General features: G+C 41.8%; 1 protein-coding gene across 13 annotated transcripts in view; it reads right to left on the bottom strand.

Moving 5' to 3' along the window:
• The window catches only part of LOC106608716 (adhesion G protein-coupled receptor L3), a 314,019-nt gene that overhangs the window by 27,532 nt on the left and 266,321 nt on the right, over positions 1 to 20,166 (bottom strand). For all 13 annotated transcript variants that reach the window (XM_045721692.2, XM_082977451.1, XM_082977453.1 and 10 more), the window contains 4 exons: positions 17,020 to 17,229; positions 14,112 to 14,332; positions 2,176 to 2,242; positions 940 to 1,031 (listed from right to left, as the gene is read on the bottom strand). In XM_045721692.2, the coding sequence (XP_045577648.2) occupies positions 940 to 1,031; positions 2,176 to 2,242; positions 14,112 to 14,332; positions 17,020 to 17,229 (590 nt within the window). The remainder of the gene's footprint in view (positions 1 to 939; positions 1,032 to 2,175; positions 2,243 to 14,111; positions 14,333 to 17,019; positions 17,230 to 20,166) is intronic.

Here is a 20,166-nt window from a genome sequence, read left to right as displayed (position 1 = left end):
ATGGGCTTTAAAAGGAGACACCTGTATCATGTCAGATATAGAGATGAAATCTATTACATTGAGTTTGCATCCCAATATTACACTTTTTATGCATCACAGACTGAAATATAACAAAACCATTTGACATAGAAACACCACATTTTCAGGGTTTGAAAAAACCCCGATTAATTATGAAAAATATGAAAAACATTCCACCCTTGAGGCCAAGAGAGGGCGATTTGGTCAATTGACTGCAGGGAAGGGCTACCAGTGGGATTTATAATGTCATTCATATTTTCATATCCTGAGTGGCAGGGTGCGAGCATTCACGTGAGCGCACATGTACAGCACGCATGCAGGCGTGCACACAAACAAACACTTCCTTTTATGAATATTCATCTGTGTGTTAACGGATGACGACAGATCAGGTTAATTCCACCAGATTGTCTCTTGGCCTTTTCTGCCGCCGACAAGCGTGCACTTCAGATAATGAAGGACGCCTGCCGGAAGACCTGTCTCATTTTAACCCTTGCCTGCCCTCCATGACACAGCCTTTAGTGAAACTGAGAGTTATGAACCTGGAGGGCGGCGCTTCCTGCATGGCCATTCTCACCCTTCAGATGTGTTTTGAGGGGTTCACAAATAACACAGATGTTTTTCTAACCAGCGACACATCTCATAACTATACAGCTTCCATCTCAATGTATAGACTTATTATGATGTACATGAGATCAATCGTTCCTTATAATATCTTTGTGTTTGGCAACTTATATGCAAAAGTGACTTACAGTTAACATATGTTCAGTATATGTGGCCCAGGTGGGAATTGAACCCACAAGCACCATGCTCTAACCCACTGAGCCATCGGAACCTGGTTTGCCGTATTAGGTTACCACTGGCATGTACAGTCCAAGCGTCATGTCTGGAAGGTCCCAATGCCTGGAAGGACGCGTGACTTACTTGATGTTGTCGAGGCAACCCGAGTCGGGTTTGAGGATGGCGGTGTGGTGGAACATCTTGTACAGCGCGATGCCTAGGAATATCACGTTGAGCTGGGAGAATGGAGTGAAAGAAAGCAGAGAGCATAGCTGAGATGGAGTTTGTGTGTCGTAGATGATGTTTTCATTTATTTTTAAGTCGGGGAGACATCGTTAGAGCTAGCTGAGTATGTAGTGTAGGAACAAGATGCGGTTTCCCACTTTGCCAAATAGAGCACAACATTATATGAACATTGCATACAGTATCACTACCACGTATGCACTGAGTGGTTCACGGAGCTCTTTCCATGAGACACTGACCAGGTAAATCCAGGTGAAATATATGATCCTTTACTGATGTCACTTGTAAAATCCACTTAAATCAGTTTAGATGAAATAGTAATGGACAAGCGGTAGCGCCATCTCAAAATAGTATGGCCCCCTCGAAATGTCAACAATTGAATTGTAACTCATAATACATTGTGCTGGGGAAGTGACTAGCCCTTTTCTACGTCTCTTCTACTTATTCCCCCCCGCCCCCCCAAGTCCAAGAGGGACTACGATTCCAGAAGGAGTCAGCCTTTCTTAGTGGAAGTATTCTGGTTGTTACAGAGAAAAAGCATGAGTCATGAAGTGGAAATAATAGTGTTTTGTGATTTCAGAAAATTGGAGCGTGTAGAAAGAGCATTAGACATGCATTTCGGGTTTTGGAAATATCTAAGTTAGGAATTAACCCGTGTGTGTGTGTGTGTGTGTGTGTGTGTGTGTGTGTGTGTGTGTGTGTGTGTATTTTACCTCAGCCTATGTGGCTTCGGAGTGCCTGCTTGTGTGCCTGTGTCGGATTGTGTGTCCTCTCTCTGTGCCTCAAGGTACAAAGTAATAGTAAACCTAGTGTACGATTCTAGGTGGAAGTTCTGGGTGAAAATCAATCATAAATCGTAGAGAGGCATCACTTGGCGACTGAATTCTAAGTGAAGTTCCTCTCTCCCTCAGCAAAGACATCTCTGTCAGTTGTGCGGCAAAGCGACTAACCGCAATACTTCACAATTCACATCCTCATCCATTTCCCACCATGACACATGACCAGCAGTGGCTTATACCCAACGGTGTTACAGAGGAAAGTGGATGTTAAGTTCTCTCTGGACCATTGAAGCAGTGACCTGGGGGGCTAAATAGGGTTAATGAGATAGTACGGGAGTGGGGAAGTAGGGACGCTTACCATAATTATCAAGGTTGCAGGTCCTATGAAACTCCAAATGAAGTAAGTGTCCAGACGAAGCCAGCACCTGGAGGGGAGAAGAAAGAGAGAGTACATCATTTATGGAATATTATCATCATCATCATCATCACTCTCCTTGTCTTGTTTGACCATCTCTGCTACATGAATAGAGAGAATGTGTGAGAGGAGAGTACAGTGAAGAAAGAGAGGGGGAGGGAGGGAGGGAGAAATTGAGAGAGAGAAGGATGTGGGGAAGAGGGAGGGAGGGAGAGCGAGAAGGGGGTGGGGCGGGGTACGGAGAGGGCGAGAGAGAGAGCGGTAAGGTGAGGCCGGCACACAGGACATACATCAACATGGAGGCTGGAATGACAAAGAGAAATGAGCACTTCAAAAACACAGTGCCGCAAGGGGGTAGGAGAGTTATGACCATTGCATGAGGGTTTGGAGGGTGGGATTTTAGAGTTTCAGTGCCATAACTGCTTATAGGGTGTGATGGTCACAACAGAGTTATCAAAGGACAGAGTAACAAAACTGTAAAGTGGCTCGGGGGTGAAGTTTCCCCTAGGTACAGGTCCCCTCCCCAATCCTAAAATTAAAGCTAGAATCCTTAAATGCTACCTCCATTTTTGGCCTAATAAATTAATGATATATCCCCATTGATTCTTACAACATACAAACGCCTCAAACCAAAACATACACTTTTTACTCCCATGTTTGTAAACAGCGTAAATGTAAACAAACACTGTACAGCCTCAAAACCTGGTTAAAACTATACATTTCATATCATGGATGGTCAGTCCTTCACTCCACGTCTCTGATATGATCCTGTCTGCAGCACCTCCAGGCTGGTATGTTAACATGTTTATTAGGCTTGAGGTCCATTCCATATCAGGAGTTGAATAGGAACACAGAAATACAGTTCATGCCCTCAACTGAATTCCATGCCCTCAACTGAATTCCATTCCCTTAATTGAATTCCATTTCCCACTCATTCCCTCATTAAGTAAAATTAAATTGAACTCTCAAAACCATTAGCCATATGCACACTTTTTCCTTTTTCACACTATTGTGCCGACCCAAACCATACTATGCTGGCTTTCGGATGCATTTCCTTTCACATGGTCCTTTCCAGCAACTACGGGGGATGTGTAAGCAGGCCAGTGCAGTATGGCTCAGCTCAACTAGTGTGAAAAGGCCTATAGAGACCTAGAAGAACTGTTCAACCTCATCAAGCTAAGCAGCACTGGAGACATTGAGATGAGCGAGATGCAACACTTCCCCCACAAACAGTCACACACAGTATCCGCGCATGTGCAGGTGTTCGCGTTATGCTGTTCAGAGCAGGGCCAGGGCCCCAAGACAGCAGAGAAGTTGAGCCTCGTGCTTCAACGCTCTTAGTTGTTGAGGATATTTACCCACTATGCGGTTTACTTCTGGATCTACGTCATATCGCGGAGTCGACCTTTAACCAATGAACCCCTCTTACAGTCCATTACCATATCAACACATGCACTTGCTTGACTTCTCCGGCAGGTAGTCTAGGGGTTAAGCGCGTTGGGCCAGTAACCGAAAGGTTGCTGGTTCAAATCCCTGAGCCTGCAAGGTGAAGAAAATCTGACATTCTGCCCTTGAGCAAGACAGTTAAACCACAACAGCAATTTCTCCCTGAAGACTTGGACGTCGATTAAGGCAGCCCCCCCGCACCTCTCTGATTCAGAGGTATTGGGTTAAATGGTGAAGGCACATTTTGGTTGAATGCATTCATTTGTGCAACTGACTATGTATCCCCTTTCCCATCACACCAATACAAGACATGGCAGTTACAGTACGCTACTTGGCTGATTGAACTCGAATGGGCCCAGATATGATCACACAGGGCCGGATGAAGGCAATACTGGGACGACAAAAATGAAGTTGATACATGACCTGCCAGCTAAATTACTAATCGTTTCATCTCCGCCGCTGCTAGGTAGACCTCCATTTTTGGCCATCTGAAATGACAGTTTCTTACTCTGTAGTCACTCAGACTGACAAATAGGCAAAATGGAAGGGGCAACAAATGTTCTGTAAATCAACAGCATTTTAAGGCAGATTGAGAGGATAGCACTTGGCTTCGGACAGTGCGGGCCATACTCGAACACTGGAAGGAAACGCAACAAGGCAACTGGAGATGTAATAATACCGTAACGTGTCACCAGTGTTCCCTCTAAGCTGCTCAATAACTACCAGCCGACACGAGATTGAACTTCACTAAAATGTAAACCATCTTTCCTGGCTTTAAACAGATACATTTGTACATCTACTGTGGAAACTGGGATTGAATCAACATAATAACACTCCCTTTTAATGCAACAAACCAAATCTAACTTCAAGACTAAGTTGGTGGTTTTGATGTAGGCTGAGCCTGCTGAGGAGCACGTTGGCGTACCCTTGATCTATTTCATGGGCATAAGCGGTTTTTCCATCACCCTCTGTCAGAGTAGCTAGCCTAGATGCACATTTGAGATCACAGAGCAGAGCCATGTGTAGCTGCGTGTGCACATTAGTTAGTGAGTTTCTAGCCCGGTTATAGCTCATTTGGGTCAGCAATGAGGGAGTGATTGCTTCCTACAAGAGCACGGAACTTGTAGATATCTAACAGTCTTTAAAAAGCGTGTCAGAGAAAGAGCTTTTTTTTTTGTCTTAAAGTGGCAGTGTCCTGTTTTGAGACAGGCTCGAATATGCAAATAAGCCAATAGGAAAAGAGTATGAATTTAATTTGGTAAAGTGGTTTCTTGCATCATATAACACAATACAATGTAATTTTCAGTCACCTACCTTGCCAATTGTGTTACAGATCATTTCTTAAATGTTATGAGGTGATTTGAGCTTTCAGACAACTAAAACATCAGCCCTAAAATGGTTAATGTCAACCCATGCCTAATGTTTTTAGAAAGTCTCATGGACTGTAGGCCTACATTGAACACCACATATTGGCTATTGTAGGCGATATCATAGACAACAGCTATAGCTATATCCATGTGGAAATGGTTTGTTGATAGGCCACTATGATAGCACTATATTATTCTCAAATAGCCGCAATAGCCTATGGCCGCTGTCTGAAACTGTAACTGTAACACTAGACCCACCTGGCCCTACAGCCTATAAGTACCTTATAGAGAAGGTTGAGAAAGTCCTACTGAAAAAGTCTATAGCCTATTTTCGACACCACTTCCAGACTATGACACATCAACATCAATATATTTGATATATGCTATTGGAACAATAATCATTAGGTCGTGTTTAAGAATGTCTTGTGTAACATTAGAATACTAAAAAACGATTATTTAAAAGAACATAATAGCATTTTCCTTAGTTTAGGTTACTCTAGGCCCCTCAAACTCAACTCTGGACATTGAAGTCAGTCTCACTGTATTTTTTCCCCCTTGTACCCTTCTAATCAAGGATGATTTAAACCTGGGATACCAGGTGGGTGAAACTAATGATCAGGTAGAACACCAGCAGGCTCCGGACTGCTGGTAAGAGCTGAATACGCCTGCTCTAGTCTATAAGTAAAAAACGAAAATCAAATCACAAAGAAATCATTATAATTTTGTTTTGGAAGGTCTAAAGAAACATTGTGGAAATAAGAAAATGTATTTGAAAAATCAGGATAGCATATTATGTTACTAATCTTTTCTTAGTAGCCAGAGCAATACTGTCGCGCAAGTGCTGAATGGTAAGCGCAGATATTCTTCTTTTGAATTCTGAGTTATTTGACCAAGTGTCATAGAATGCAGAATATGCTCTTTCTGATACTATATAGAACATTTTACCTGCATGTGACTCTAAAGGAGGATTTGATCAAGTGATGCTCCTTTCCCTGCATATGTCAATTCCAAGCTGAGGCCATTTCTTCATGTAAAATTTGACAACTTATAATATTTTCACTCATCAGACTATTGTAAAATCGAATTGAGTCTTTAGGCTAACTGTTATTATGTGTGAAATTAGCTTTGGTGTTGTTTAGTTTGTGTTGTTTAGGAGTAGTTTCGATGGGCCTGCTGTGCAGGCTGAGAGGCATCGTTTTCTTCCCCTAGCTCATCAACATGGAGAATCAAAGACATGTTTTGCATTTTTCGTTTCCCTTACAATAAATATGATAAGTAATAGACTTATAGTAAATAAAACAGTCCCTTAACAGCTTCTATTTACAAAGTAAAACGTAAAAGAAAATATCAACCCACAAGGTGCACGGTCAAAGGATTTGCGATAAATATGGGTGCCAACGCTGATAAATAGGCATAACACACACTCATCATTACACTATTGTTGTTCTAAATTAAAATCAACCTCTTCACTCTCCTTACCATTCAGTAAGGCCTCATTTAATTTCAATTGTGAAGTTAAGTGCACAATTATTTCCTATTCAACTATTTATCATTCATTCAGTGAGGAGATAGAGACGCATTAGCGCCTGGCTGGGTACCAACGTCCTACAGCCCATTGTCTTGGCGGGTTAAGTTGGGAATAGGTGTGAGAAAATAAAACTGGTAAAAACTTTTCTGTTTGTGATTTTACAATTCTGACAAATTAGCAATGTAAAATACAAACATTTAGGAAAAGTCAGGGAAGAGACAGGAAGTTGCTTTTCCTGGGGGGGGTGGGCGATTTTCTTATTTACAAAATCACTATGTCAGTGGCCGTTGGCCAATTGCGGTTCTCATATTAAAGTGGGTACAGCCTCAGCATTCACAGTTAACGCACGCCGGATGTTGCACAGAATGCTTGCAAAATGAATGTTTCCACTCACAAGACCTGAAATTTGCTCAGTGCCGAACATTCTGTGTCACCTCGAACACGGACTACGATAGTGAGTGTTCATAAATACATACTGAGTCCTGAAAAATATATTTATTTTTCTTACATGAAATGGCCCTAGTGCAATATTCGCTCGTGTTTCAACCATATTAGGTGTCAGTAGCGTTATTAGACTACAGTCGCAGCTACAAGCTCAAATGCCTTGGCCGAGTATGTGCAATTACATCACACACCAACACGCTCTAGCACAGTTATGGTGCCAAAAGAGGCTTTGAAAGAAAATAAATACAGATGGGTTTTCTGACGTTGTCACGGAAACGATGCCCACGCTGCAATGGGGCAGAAGTCCATGAGTTGTTTTGATTCTGGATAGCCAGATAGCTAACAACACTATACACGTTTCCATTCACAGTTTTTATGCGAGTAAAGTCATACTGTATATTTGAAGAAAATCATGACTGTTGTGATGGAAACAGGATGTTTTGGTCCAATTTTGCATTTTAGCTAACCCTAACCCTTTCCCTAACATTAACGTAATTCTCCTAACCTGCTACGTTAATTATCCTAACCTGATGCATAGGTTCTCCTAACCTGCTACGAAACGTAAAATCTGACGTTAATTTGACAAAAGCTTGTTCCCTTCTAGCTATGAATGGCTACAGATGATAAGTTATGAACTTCACAGGGTGGTGAAAGTGCACGGTATGAGCTTGATGCTCCTTTCCAAAAGAAATTGAGGGTGTAATTCTGGTGACACGATGATCGATGCTTGACTGACGTTTGACAAATAAAATCAACATACATGTTTTTTTTCTGACCTCAAAACTGGTCTCCTGGTTTAAGCATTGTTGTGGAGTTAAACCATCCAATTGTGTTATTTTTCTATTTAAAACGTGTGATTTTTAAGACTGAACAACAAAAAACCAAACAAACCAAAAATATTGCAGGAAAAAACGTAAACCTCACAGAAATTACAGAATTTGGGGGAAAAAAAGATACTGAATAAGTTAACAACAAAAAAATCCCGATTTTATAGAGCCCTACAAATGCCATCGCTCTATGGGCCATGGTCAAAAGTAGTGCACTATATAGGGGATAGAGTACCATCTGGGAAACAACCAGTGAGTGTTACTTTGGTGTTACTGGGATTTGACAATTCTCCCCGTGGCTCTTATCAAGGGATAAGAGGAGAAGATGTAAACGCATGCGCATATCAAAGGCTTCCTAAGTAGTCATTATAAAATATGCTGAAAGCTGATTTTTTTTTTAAAGGGAAAGGGCTGTCATTCATGGAGAATACTCGAGCCAGCAATCCTCCGACTATCTGCATGTTCTCCTCTCCAGTCATGTCAGGGTTCTGTTTTTCTTTTTGAGCGTATCTATTTTTCCCATGTGCCGGCCTGACACTGCGTTGGCGGCAGCCTCCTCTGATCTTCTTGGTTACGATGAAAAGAGAATAGAAACCCAGGTAGCGTTTTGTCTCCCAACGTCTAGTGTTGCGTACCAGTGTCAGTTACACTGATACACAGCAACTTGACACATTAGTTTAGCTCAGAGGCACTTTGGAGAGAGGGGGAGAGACGTTTCTCTCGAGATGAGAGAATCTAAAGAGACTTAAAGTCACGCGTGAGAACATGAGGGGCTCCACGTATGCCAAGGTGTCTAAACGCAGTTTATCTGTTGCAAAATGGACAGAGATGCTCTCAAAGTTATAACAAACTGTCATTATGTAAATGTCAGTTAAATGATCAAGTAAATTATTTAGGTTGAAATGTGAGCTATGTGGCTTTTTGGTAAGGCATTATTGTCATTTGTAAATATGAACTGAGTTCACCTCATGGTATATAATTTACAGTAGAAAAGTATATACCCCAAACCTAGGGCTTTTTTTTATTAATAAATTCACTGTTCATACAGAGATATTGTCCCCAACAACTAACACAATCTAACAATAGTCTAAGAATACTCTGGCAACGTAGACTAGACTAATGTAGCATTTTCGGTAAACAGTTGAAAATAACAGATTGTTTAATCAATTGGAACATGCTGCTATTCAAGGAACAGAAACACTTATAACACACTTACTGTTTAACTCCTGTGCGAATTATCCCCATAACAGCCTAAATGGAACTATGCGAGGGCATGTAACACAAAACAATGCTTTTCATTATGTTCTCTGTCACTGGACTCACTTAGAGATGTGACTAAGCAAAATCTTAGTGGCCATTTTGAATTTGTAAAGGGTGACACTTTCTCCTCAGTTAACAGGACAACCCATGGTCATGTTTTTATTGCTCAAATGATTCTATTCCGATTCTAGGTGGAATATTGAGCTATGTGATGCCCAAACTCCTCCATCTCTAGCTGAGCATGTCACGCCCTGTCCCATCCCCCCATCTCTCACGGCTGCGTATAATTGTTCCACCGGTGGCTAGAATTTAATTATTCACATGGTGCTGTGGCGGCAGGCAGTGGCAGCTATCATCTCAATCCATCACCAAGAAATGTGGCTCCTGCTACACACAAATGTCGTGGTGTGTGTGTGTGTGTGTGTGTGTGTGTGTGTGTGTGTGTGTGTACACTACCATTTAAAAGTTTGGGGTCACTTACAAATTTCATTGTTTTCTATGAAAACATACATGAAATGAGTTGCAAAATGAATAGGAAATATAGTCAAGACGTTGACAAAGTAATAAATAATGATTCTTAATTGAAATAATAATTGTGTCTGCAAATCCTCCATTTCTAGAAATTACAGCCTTGCAGAACTTTGGCATTCTAGTTGTAAATTTGTTGAGGTAATTTGTTGAGATTTCACCCCATGCTTCCTGAAGCACCTCCCACAAGTTGGATTGGCTTTATTTTTTTTTATTTTACCTTTATTTAACTAGGCAAGTCAGTTAAGAACAAATTCTTCTTTTCAATGATGGCCTAGGAACAGTGGGTTAACTGCCTTGTTCAGGTGCAGAACGACAGATATTTTTACCTTGTCAGCTTAGGGATTCGATCTTGCAACCTTTCGGTTACTAGTCCAATGCTCTAGCATCCCGGAGTCGCCTCTTCACTGTTGACATTGAGACTGGTGTTTTGCGGGTACTATTTAATGAAGCTGCCAGTTGAGGACTTGTAAGGCGTCTGTTTCTCAAACTAGACACACTAATGTACTTGTCCTCTTGCTCAGTTGTTCACCAGGGCCTCCCACTCCTCTTTCTATTCTGGTTAGAGCCAGTTTGCGCTGTTCTGTGAAGGGAGTAGTACACAGCGTTGTACGAGTGATAGAATAATTTGTATGTTTTAGAATAATGGATAAAGTGTTCCACTCTGAAATTGTATGATAGTGTGAAATGTTTGAGAAGCATGAGAAGATAAAACGAGGATGTGTGTAGATCTGTTCGAATTTTAATACTAGGGTATTATATTCTTTAGCAGAGATGTAAGCAGAGTGAAGTTGTAGAGTAGATAATAGAAAATCATTAGAGGTTTTCAAACCAAGAGGGCCCCAACGGGGGAGGGGATGTGAAAGCCTTAAAGGATGGGACAAAATGTATGGTTCTTTGTGGTTAGTGGAAAAGTACTGGTTGTTTGAGCAGGGAGTGGTCTAAAGATAGGAATGTGTGTGTATTATAAAAGGTCTGGGTCCTCATTTTTGACTTTAGAACTCTCATGAATAAAAATCGACTAACCTTTTTTAAAATCTGAGACTTTGCCCAATTATTATTGATCCCAGGGTCTTACAAACCTCAGGAAATTGGTCAAAGATTAAATGATTGTTTAATTATCATTATTGGGATTGAAAATTCTCGTGACAACGAGATTTTCAGTTTCTTAGCAATTTCTCACATGCAATAGCCTTCATTTCTCAGAACAAGAATAGACTGACGAGTTTCAGAAGAAAGTCCTTTGTTTCTGGCCATTTTGAGCCTGTAATCGAAACCCACAAATGCTGATGCTCCAGATACTCAACTAGTCTAAAGGCCACTTTTATTGCTTCTTTAATCAGAACAGTTTTCAGCCTGGCTAACATAATTGCAAAAGGGTTTTCTAATCATCAATTAGCCTTTTAAAATGATAATCTTGCATTAGCTAACACAACGTGCCATTGGAACACAGGAGTGATGGTTGCTGATAATGGGCCTCTGAACACCTATGTAGATATTCCATATTTCCACCTACAATAGTCATTTACAACATTAACAATGTCTACACTGTATTTCTGATCAATTTTAGGTTATTTTAATTGGACCAAAAAAAGTGCTTTTCTTTCAAAAACAAATACATTTCCAAGTGGCCCCAAACTTTTGAATGGTAGTGTATATATTGTTCCTCTAGGGGGTCACAGGATCACATTCCCATGGCGTGACTCTCCATGTTCACCCCCACAGACTATCTTTGCCCAACAGGCCTTCATATATCGCGAGTCATAAGCCTTTCAGGAACTGACTTACAGTATTTCTTCCTGCTCTTAGGAGATAGCTGACCAGTCACACCAGCTCGAAGGAAAAGTTTGAACTCTGACCTCTCAGGAGACACAACCAAGGTCATGTGGTGTGTCTATCAAAAGTTTCCCCATGATGTTGGGCGGGAAAATGCCCAACTCTTCCAGAGGCAAACGATAAAGTATAGACTTTTATCCATAAACTTAAATACATTTGAAATGATGACGTATTACGTGAAGGTATTGTTAAAAAAATCTGTACTTTTGTATATCTACTCTGTAATTGCAGTATTTAGTATCTTCTAAATACACGTTAGTATATATTACATATCTGGTACCATTGTGTTCTAGAATGTAAGACAAACACTTCGAAAACAATTTCATATGTACAATAAGGGCCTAATAGTCTTTTTTGTAATGATGTCTTATTTACAAGTCACTCTGACTCAAAGCGGGATGGGGAACTCCCCATCACCCTTGATGTCTGAGGCCATCGGATAAAGTGTCACACCCACCCTAATAAAAACTGCTCTCTGGCAGTTGGAAATTCAGTTGAAAACTCAGCCAAAAGACAGACGAATGGAGAATTGAATCGATTTGGAGGAGAAAGAGACTTGTCTTGCAGGAGGGAGAGAGGAAAGTAGGCATGACAAAGAATTGTCAGTCTTGGACTGATACAGAACTCTAGGAAACGGCTTCTGAACTCAGAGGCACATCTACCTCAAGAAGAATCGGAGATGGAACACTTACCAGGAATTAAGAACAATGGACAGACTTTGCTGAAGAACGAATGGCCCACAAGAGTGGGTTCTTGGACATCTTCATAGCTTGTGTGCAACACAAAGCTGGCGGCGCCAATAGACGGTACCGACGCAGGTCGATGAGAAAGACAGAGAGAGGAATCTGACCATTGACTCAGTAAATGACATTCTCTGTGTTTCCTTCTTGAATATTCGGCATTGCAAAATTATAATCTTAATAGATCATAGTCTTTGTTTCTTTTCATTGTGTGTTTCTCTGGCGTAACAATAAATCCTATCTTTATTAAATGTGGTTCTCTCTTGCTTTGACAAATGCTGTCTCTAATACAATTAAAGACCTTGTGTCCTTTAAGATTGTTGATATGAGACTTGATGAACGAAGGCTAAACTACTAATCAGAGTTTCAAGTTAATTGTTCTCTTTGAATTAAAACGATTAATGGTGCCCTTATAACAACATTATTAATTTGAAACAGTAGGCAAATGAAGTTACCAATTATCACCAATTATTAGACCACTAAAGTTCTTACAGTGACACGTACGATAAACATCTTGTGGAAACTGCTGATGCTGTTTTTTGGTATTTTTTTCCCCCAGATTGGCTACAAATTTAGTGAGAGAGGAACAGTTTCTCTCTACTTCTGCTCTGTGTCATTGTTAGGAACGCTGGTTTATATTTCAGAGAGAAGTGCGAGAGCAAATCGAATCATTTCTCGAGTATCTTCAGCGGGGAAACATAAGAACGTATGACAATTACTTTCCCGATGTCTCCCTTTCTCGCTCCGGCTCTGTCTAGTGCTTCATCTCTCCATCTATTGCTCTCATGCTCAGTTATACAGGAGTTATGTAAATGCTGAAAACACTAACCACAATGGCTTGACATTCACACAGCTATGGCTTGCATTTGCCACTGTTAGACATTTTGTCACGTCAGCAGAAGTTCTGCGTTAGAATAACCGTTCAGGAGTGATGAGGAGAATTAGTTATTGCAGCAGTTATTGCAATTATAATGACCACCGCAAACTGTTTTTAATCAATGAAATTAGTCAGCTGAATCAGTGCGGTTGTGTGAATTAACCTGACTAAATACATTTGGAAATAAACCAAATTTAGTGTCAAGATAGTTGTTCCTGGTCAAAAGAAAAACTCCTACGAAAAACTCCTACGAAAAACTCCTACTCCTACCAGATGTTTCTCGTTCAGGTCAGGTGTTCAGGAAACCCCTCTATCATGAGGTCATCTGGGCCAGAGTGCTGATCTAGGATCAGTTTTGCTTGGAGAGGGGGGGGGGGGGGGGGGCACCTGATCCTAGATCAGAACTCCTAATCTGAGACGCTTATGAATATAGACCCTGATTTAGAACTGCAGAAGAACTTCCACCATGCTCTCAAAAACCAAACAGAACGGCACAGCAGAACGTCACTATGTCTAGACAGCCGGTAAACAAATAAACACTAACAGCAGTGGACCACCCTGCCTACACAACAGCCACAGTGAACATATCACAAACATATTGGAATAGTTCAGATATGGCCGTCAGCCTGGTATTGTGTGCCATCAGAAGGTGCTGGTCGTATGGACGACGACATGTTTGAACGAGCCATTATTTCAATACGTTGACTACAGTAAGTTAACACGTTATTGTTTCCCTAGATACAAATTCTTGAGAAGTGCTTCACAAACTCGTCCTTAGGACCACCCTGACGTTACACACATTTGTTCAATTGCAACCCCATTTGAATCCGGTGTGCCAGTACTGGAAGAGATCAAATAAAGGAACACGCAGTGCTTGAGGAGAGGTTTCAGCAACATTGCTTTAGAATGTACCCTTTAGCAAGGAATGGGTTATTGGTGGGCATGGTTTAAATAACGGGGTTCTTACGGTCAACGTTATAATGGTATGGTTCTAAAGCCGTGGTTCCATTTCCGGTAAATACTCACACTCGGTCCGTGCCGTAGCTCCGGTAGTCCACGGCGGCCGACACGGCCACGATGAGCGCTGGCACGCCGTAACCCACCAGGTAAAAGTAGCGTTTGCGCGAGTGCTCGCTCTCAAACACCTCCACCAGCATAATGTAGAGCTGCACGCCCTCCAGGAACATCCAGGTGAAGGCCGCCAGGAAGAAGAAGTGGAGCAGGGCAGCGAACACAGCACAGGCAATCTGAGAGGAAAGATGACACGGTACAGGTCAAAGGTCAAGTTCAAAACTTGAATGAGTTTGGCTTAGACACAGCAGAGCAAAAACAATATGCAGAATGCACACATGCAAACGCGCATGCGCACACATGCACACACACACGGGCACACACACACTACTTGTAACGACTGTAAATGATCAGATTATTGAAGCAATTGGTCATACCTGGGGTACTTTGTTCAGCGGTCATTGAAATTGGTTCAATTAAATGACTGTCAGGACCAGTGGCCATCAATGCAATTCAGGAGAGAGTGATCTTTAAAACTGCCCACTGAATCAAAACCATCACATCTTATGAGTAGAGGGCAAAAGCACAGTCTGAAAACTCTAAGATAATATTATACATGTTGCTTTGTCATCCATACTCTAGGGTTCACATTTATGACAGCAAGTGTGTGTGTGTCTGCCACTGTTCTAATTGTGCAACATTCCTTACCATGGAAACTACAGCTCTCGCACACACACACACACACACACACACACACACACACACACACACACACACACACACACACACACACACACACACACACACACACACACACACACACACACACACACACACACACACACACACACACACCACACACACACACACACACACACACACACACACACCACACTTTCATTCATTAACACAAGTGAGAACCTCAAACAACTTCTCTCACACACACCCCACCCCCCACCCCCTGCGCCCTGTTGATAATGACGGTGTCCTTAGTGCAGAGCTCTAGCAGGTCAGCTCAGCTCTCTAAGTGACAATCCAGCGGCGGCCATTAAAAGCAGGGGGGGGGGGGCTGACATATTGATCGCCTAATCCAGATTACCCACAGCATTTAGAGATCAGTCTACTGCTCCACGACGGGAGGGCTATTGCAGTGGGGGGTGGTGAGGGGTGGAAAGGGGAGGCTGGGGTGAGGGTGTGTGTGGTTCTTTGATAGAAACATTGGAGCTTGAGCTGTGTCAGGTGAAGTAACAGGGTGGAACTGGAGAGAACCAGGGGGAGAACCAGGGGAACTGGGGAGAATCGAGAGAACCAGGGGGAGAACTGAGAGAACCAGGGGGAGAACCAGGGGGAGAACTGAGAGAACCAGGGGGAGAACAGGGGGAGAACCAGGGGGACTGAGAGAGGAGGCCTAGAAAGGTCTAGATGAGGGCAAAGGTCAGGGTTGCCTAGCAAAGGTATCCCATGGTGTTGATTATCATTGCTAGTTGAAAAGATATATTAAAGATGTTTATTCGCTGGGCACATTTTATATTTCTCTCCTTTATACACGTGATTGAGCTATACCATCAATACATTCTATACATTACATTCCAATAAATTGATGAACAACATTGTTATGAGTGGCACACACACATAACCATGGATACTTAAAGCTTCAAAGCACTCATGTTCTCATGTTCAGTTGAGGCATTCGAATCAGAACAGACTAAGGGGTAATTATATTTGTTTTAAACTCTAGAGGAAACAGATACATTCAACTATCTGCAACCTTCACTTCTTTAAATTATGATAGCAGACAATTTCCCATGAACCGGGAATCCTTGCTAATGTTGACTAGCACAAATACGATATAGCATCTACAGATCCATTGTACTTGAGCGGTTCCCCCTTCAAATACACAGATGCCCTAGGAAGTGCATCGAGGTACACTCAAACCTTAATGTTCTGCTCAGACTACTGAATTGCTTTCTCGAGTGGAACTGGCCCTCAAGAGATGAGAGAGCCACGGTGAAGCGCACGCTGAATGCTTAAGTATCCGACATGCTTTTGAAATATTTAACTGCAATAGGAAGATGTGAGCGAAACAGTTCATAAGGGTTAAGGTCAAAAGCTGATGGATTTCCTAAATTCCTGTCTCAGCTTATGCTGGTTTTCTACGATCATTTCTAGAGTCTTACCAGGGTTGTTGTGTGAACAGAATAACTTGGAAGCAAAAGTTAAACATAAGGAATGAAACTGGTTATACGGTTAACAATCTAGCCGTTACCAGTGGAGCAACTCTTTTGAAGCCCTGGTTACCGTTGTGGGACTTACTAGTTGTATAATAGGCAATTGCACTAATATACAGAGCACAGAACCATGTCTAATTTAGACCTGAGGAACCAGGTGTGAAACCTCTCTAGCCAATCAGTAACACTAATGAATCAAACGCCAGGTTGAAATGAAAACACGTGGGCACTTTGGCCCTTCAAGCACTAGAGAGCTGACATCCTGGATGCATTTCAATAGTCGAACGTGGCTTCCTCTCCTCGCCTCCTTTCCCTGATCAGATCTGATTCGGGAGACTGGTGACAGATCCCAAATAGACTTTGTTGCCTTCACCTATCCTGCATGTTCAGACTAGAGCATATAAAGACGACAAGACAAGGGAGCAACTTTAGACTGCTGGGATGAAGCCCCCTGACACGCACGCCTCCCTCTGTCAACCACTGGGAATCTTCGGGGGCTTAAATACCAAAACGCATGAGACATGCTTGATGCAGGTGTGTGGTGGAGTGTATCAAAAGTAGAAACCTCCCCGAATGATCAGACAAACAGAGCAACACCACCCTAGACCCTCCACTAACACACTGCTGCCATTGAAAATAGATTGAGTCGGCTGTGTTTTTTGAGCATCACCTGGCCGGCTTAGGAGTGTTCTTACCGGTTGGTCAGCTCGGTTGATCCCCACCAGGAAGAGGGACTCGGCAATGAAGAGGCTGATGCAGAGGTTCTTGTGGATGGTGTTGCGGTCGCTCTGGAGGCCCCGGAAGAAGCAGAAGGTGAACAGGCTGATGAGCAGGCAGACCAGGGAGAGCAGAATGCCAACCCATGTGATCACATCCAACAGCAGGTCATGGACCGGGTCAGTATTCTAGGAAAGGGTGTAAAAAAAAAAAAAAAAAAGAAGGAATATAAGTATTTTATTAGACATATTTAAAATACATATAGAGTTGCCTCAACCACTACAACAATAGATGCATTAAAATGGCCAAGGCACAATAAAGTCCACTGACTTATTTCCATTGTGGTACTCGTTATTATCAAGGAAATGCATTAGATGAGATTACTGTAATTTGTTATCATTCTTTAGGGTATTTGTGTTGCAAAATTATAACGACACTATATTGAATCAAGAAATCACTGGCCAAAATGACAGTTCAGATGACAATATGATTCCAATCTTTTTTAGTTAGTACTGGCAGATAACTAAAATCACTCATAACCTGAATATAGCCTCGTTATTGTTATTTTATTGTGTAACTTTTTATTTAATTCTTTACTTTAGTTTATTTAGAAAACATTGTATTAACTATTTCTTGAACTGTATTGTTGGTTAAGGGCTTGTAAGTAAGCATTTCACAGTAAGATATACACTTGTTGTATTCAGTGCATGTGACAAATACATTTTTATTTGATATGTTATATTCACTAATACACTCAAAACTAGATGAAATTGCCATTTGGTAGGGCCACCCCTCAACCTCTTCAGGAAATTACCTAGCTTTCACAGACAGGACCACAGGTGGTGATGTGGAAATGGCATGAAAATGTGTCACCGAGGTTTTTTGGCAAGGTAACAAAATGAGCCACGTCAAAGGGTCACAGGTGGCTGTGAAAGGCACTATGGGTAATTTATTCAACCGCACTACAGTCAATCAATGTCATCACTGCTTTTAGTCAATGCTTTTTTTAAAGGATAAATTCCCCAGCAATAAAAAAAAAGCACCCTTCTGATGGCAGATACCTGTACTAACAGGAAATAAGCAGGCACTATGCCGCAACAGCAACAATCAAAGGGAATTTACAGTAAACCAAAAGTCAGTGCACTAAAGGACTACTTAAATGAACCACAAAAAAAGTAACACATTCTGAAATGGCAATTCTTTCAATGTGTTAGCGTTGGGTAGACATGGAGCAAAGGCGCAACATGTTCCATTTTCCATTTATCATGCTCCCTCAAATACATTAATATTGGTACAGGATCACAACTGTATACCTGCCTAGACCATATGTGATATGACTATGTATATTGTACTAAATATAGTGCATTCGGAAAGTATTCAGACCCCTTGACATTTTCCACATTTTGTTCCGTTACAGATTGCATTGTCTTTCGCATCAATCGACACACAATACCCCAAAATTGCAAAGTGAAAACAGGTTTAGACATTTTTGCAAATATATTACAAATAAAAAAACAGAAATACCTTACTTACATAAGTATTCATACTTTACTATGAGACTTGAAATTGAGCTCAGGTGCATCCTGTTTCCATTGATCATCCTGGAGATGTTTCTACAACTTGACTGGAGTCCACCTATGGTAAAGTCAATTGATTGGACATGATTTGGAAAGGCACACATCTGTCTATATAAGGTCCCGCAGTACATGACAGAGCAAAAACCAAGCCATGAGGTCGAAGGAATTGTCCGTAGAGCTCAGAGACAGGATTGTGTCGAGGCACAGATCTGGGGAAGGGTACCAAAACACTTCTGCAGCATTGAAGGTCCCCAAGAACACAGTGGCCTCCATCATTCTTAAATGGAAGAAGTTTGATACCACAAAAACTCTTCCTAGAGCTGGCCGTCCGGCCAAACAGAGCAATCGGGTGAGAAGGATCTTGGTCAGCGAGGTGACCAAGAACCCGATGGTCACTCTGACAGAGCTCCAGAGTTCCTCTGTGGAGATGGTTGTCCTTCTGGAAGGTTCTCCCATCTCTGCAGCACTCCACCAATCAGGCCTTTATGGTAGAGTGGCCAGACGGAAGCCACTCCTCAGTAAAAGGCACATAACAGCCCACTTGGAGTTTGCTAAAAGGCACCTAAAGGACTCTCAGACCATGAGAAACAACATTCTCTGGTTTGACGAAACCAAGATTGAACTCTTTGGCCTGAATGCCAAGTGTCAGATCTGGAGGAAAACTTGCACCATCCCAACAGTGAAGCATAATGGTGGCAGCATCATGCTGTGGGGATGTTTTTCAGTGGCAGGGACTGGGAGACTAGTCAGGATCGAGGGAAAGATGAACGGAGCAAAGTACAGAGAGATCCTTGATGGAAACTTGCTCCAGAGCACTCAGGACCTCAGCCTGTGGCGAAGGTTCACCTTCCAACAGGACAACAATCCTAAGCACATAGCCAACACAAGGCAGGAGTGGCTTCGGGAAAAGTCTCTGAAGAGCCCAGACTTGAACCCGATCGAACATCTGAAGATAGCTGTGCAGTGATACTCCCCATCCAACCTGACAGAGCTTGAGAGGATCTGCAGAGAAGAATGGGGGAAACTCCCCAAATACAGGTGTGCCAAGCTTGTAGCGTCACTCAAGATGACTCGAGGATGTATTTCCTGCCAAAGGTGCTTCAACAAAGTACTGAGTAAAAGGTCTGAATACCTATGTAAATGTCATATTTCCTTTTTTTTTTTTATATATACATTTGAAAAAAAAAATGTAAAACATCTTTTTTCTTTGTCATTATGGGGAATTGTGTGTAGATTAGTGAGGGATTTTAGACATTTTAGAATAAGGCTGTAACGTAAAACAAAATGGGGAAAAAGTCAAGGGGTCTTAATACCTTCAGAATGCACTGTATTTAGTGATGCTGTGCTATTTGAGATGAGATGCAAGACACATTTCCAGAAAGGGACCAACAACAAAAAAACGTGTGTAGAGATTTGTGCTTACAACCTCATAAGGATAACATCCACATACAGAAGACACACCAATTGATATAAAAACACTGTCCAAAAGCACGAAGTACTTCGAGATTACCATAAAATTCCCTTACGGCACCGTTTTTGCCCTCATCA

This window comes from Salmo salar, chromosome 07 (genome assembly GCF_965601325.2).
Source record: "Salmo salar chromosome 07, fSalSal1, whole genome shotgun sequence".
Lineage (NCBI taxonomy): Eukaryota > Metazoa > Chordata > Actinopteri > Salmoniformes > Salmonidae > Salmo > Salmo salar.
Note: the sequence above shows the minus strand (reverse complement) of the source record. Positions and strands in the feature narration are given on the sequence as shown.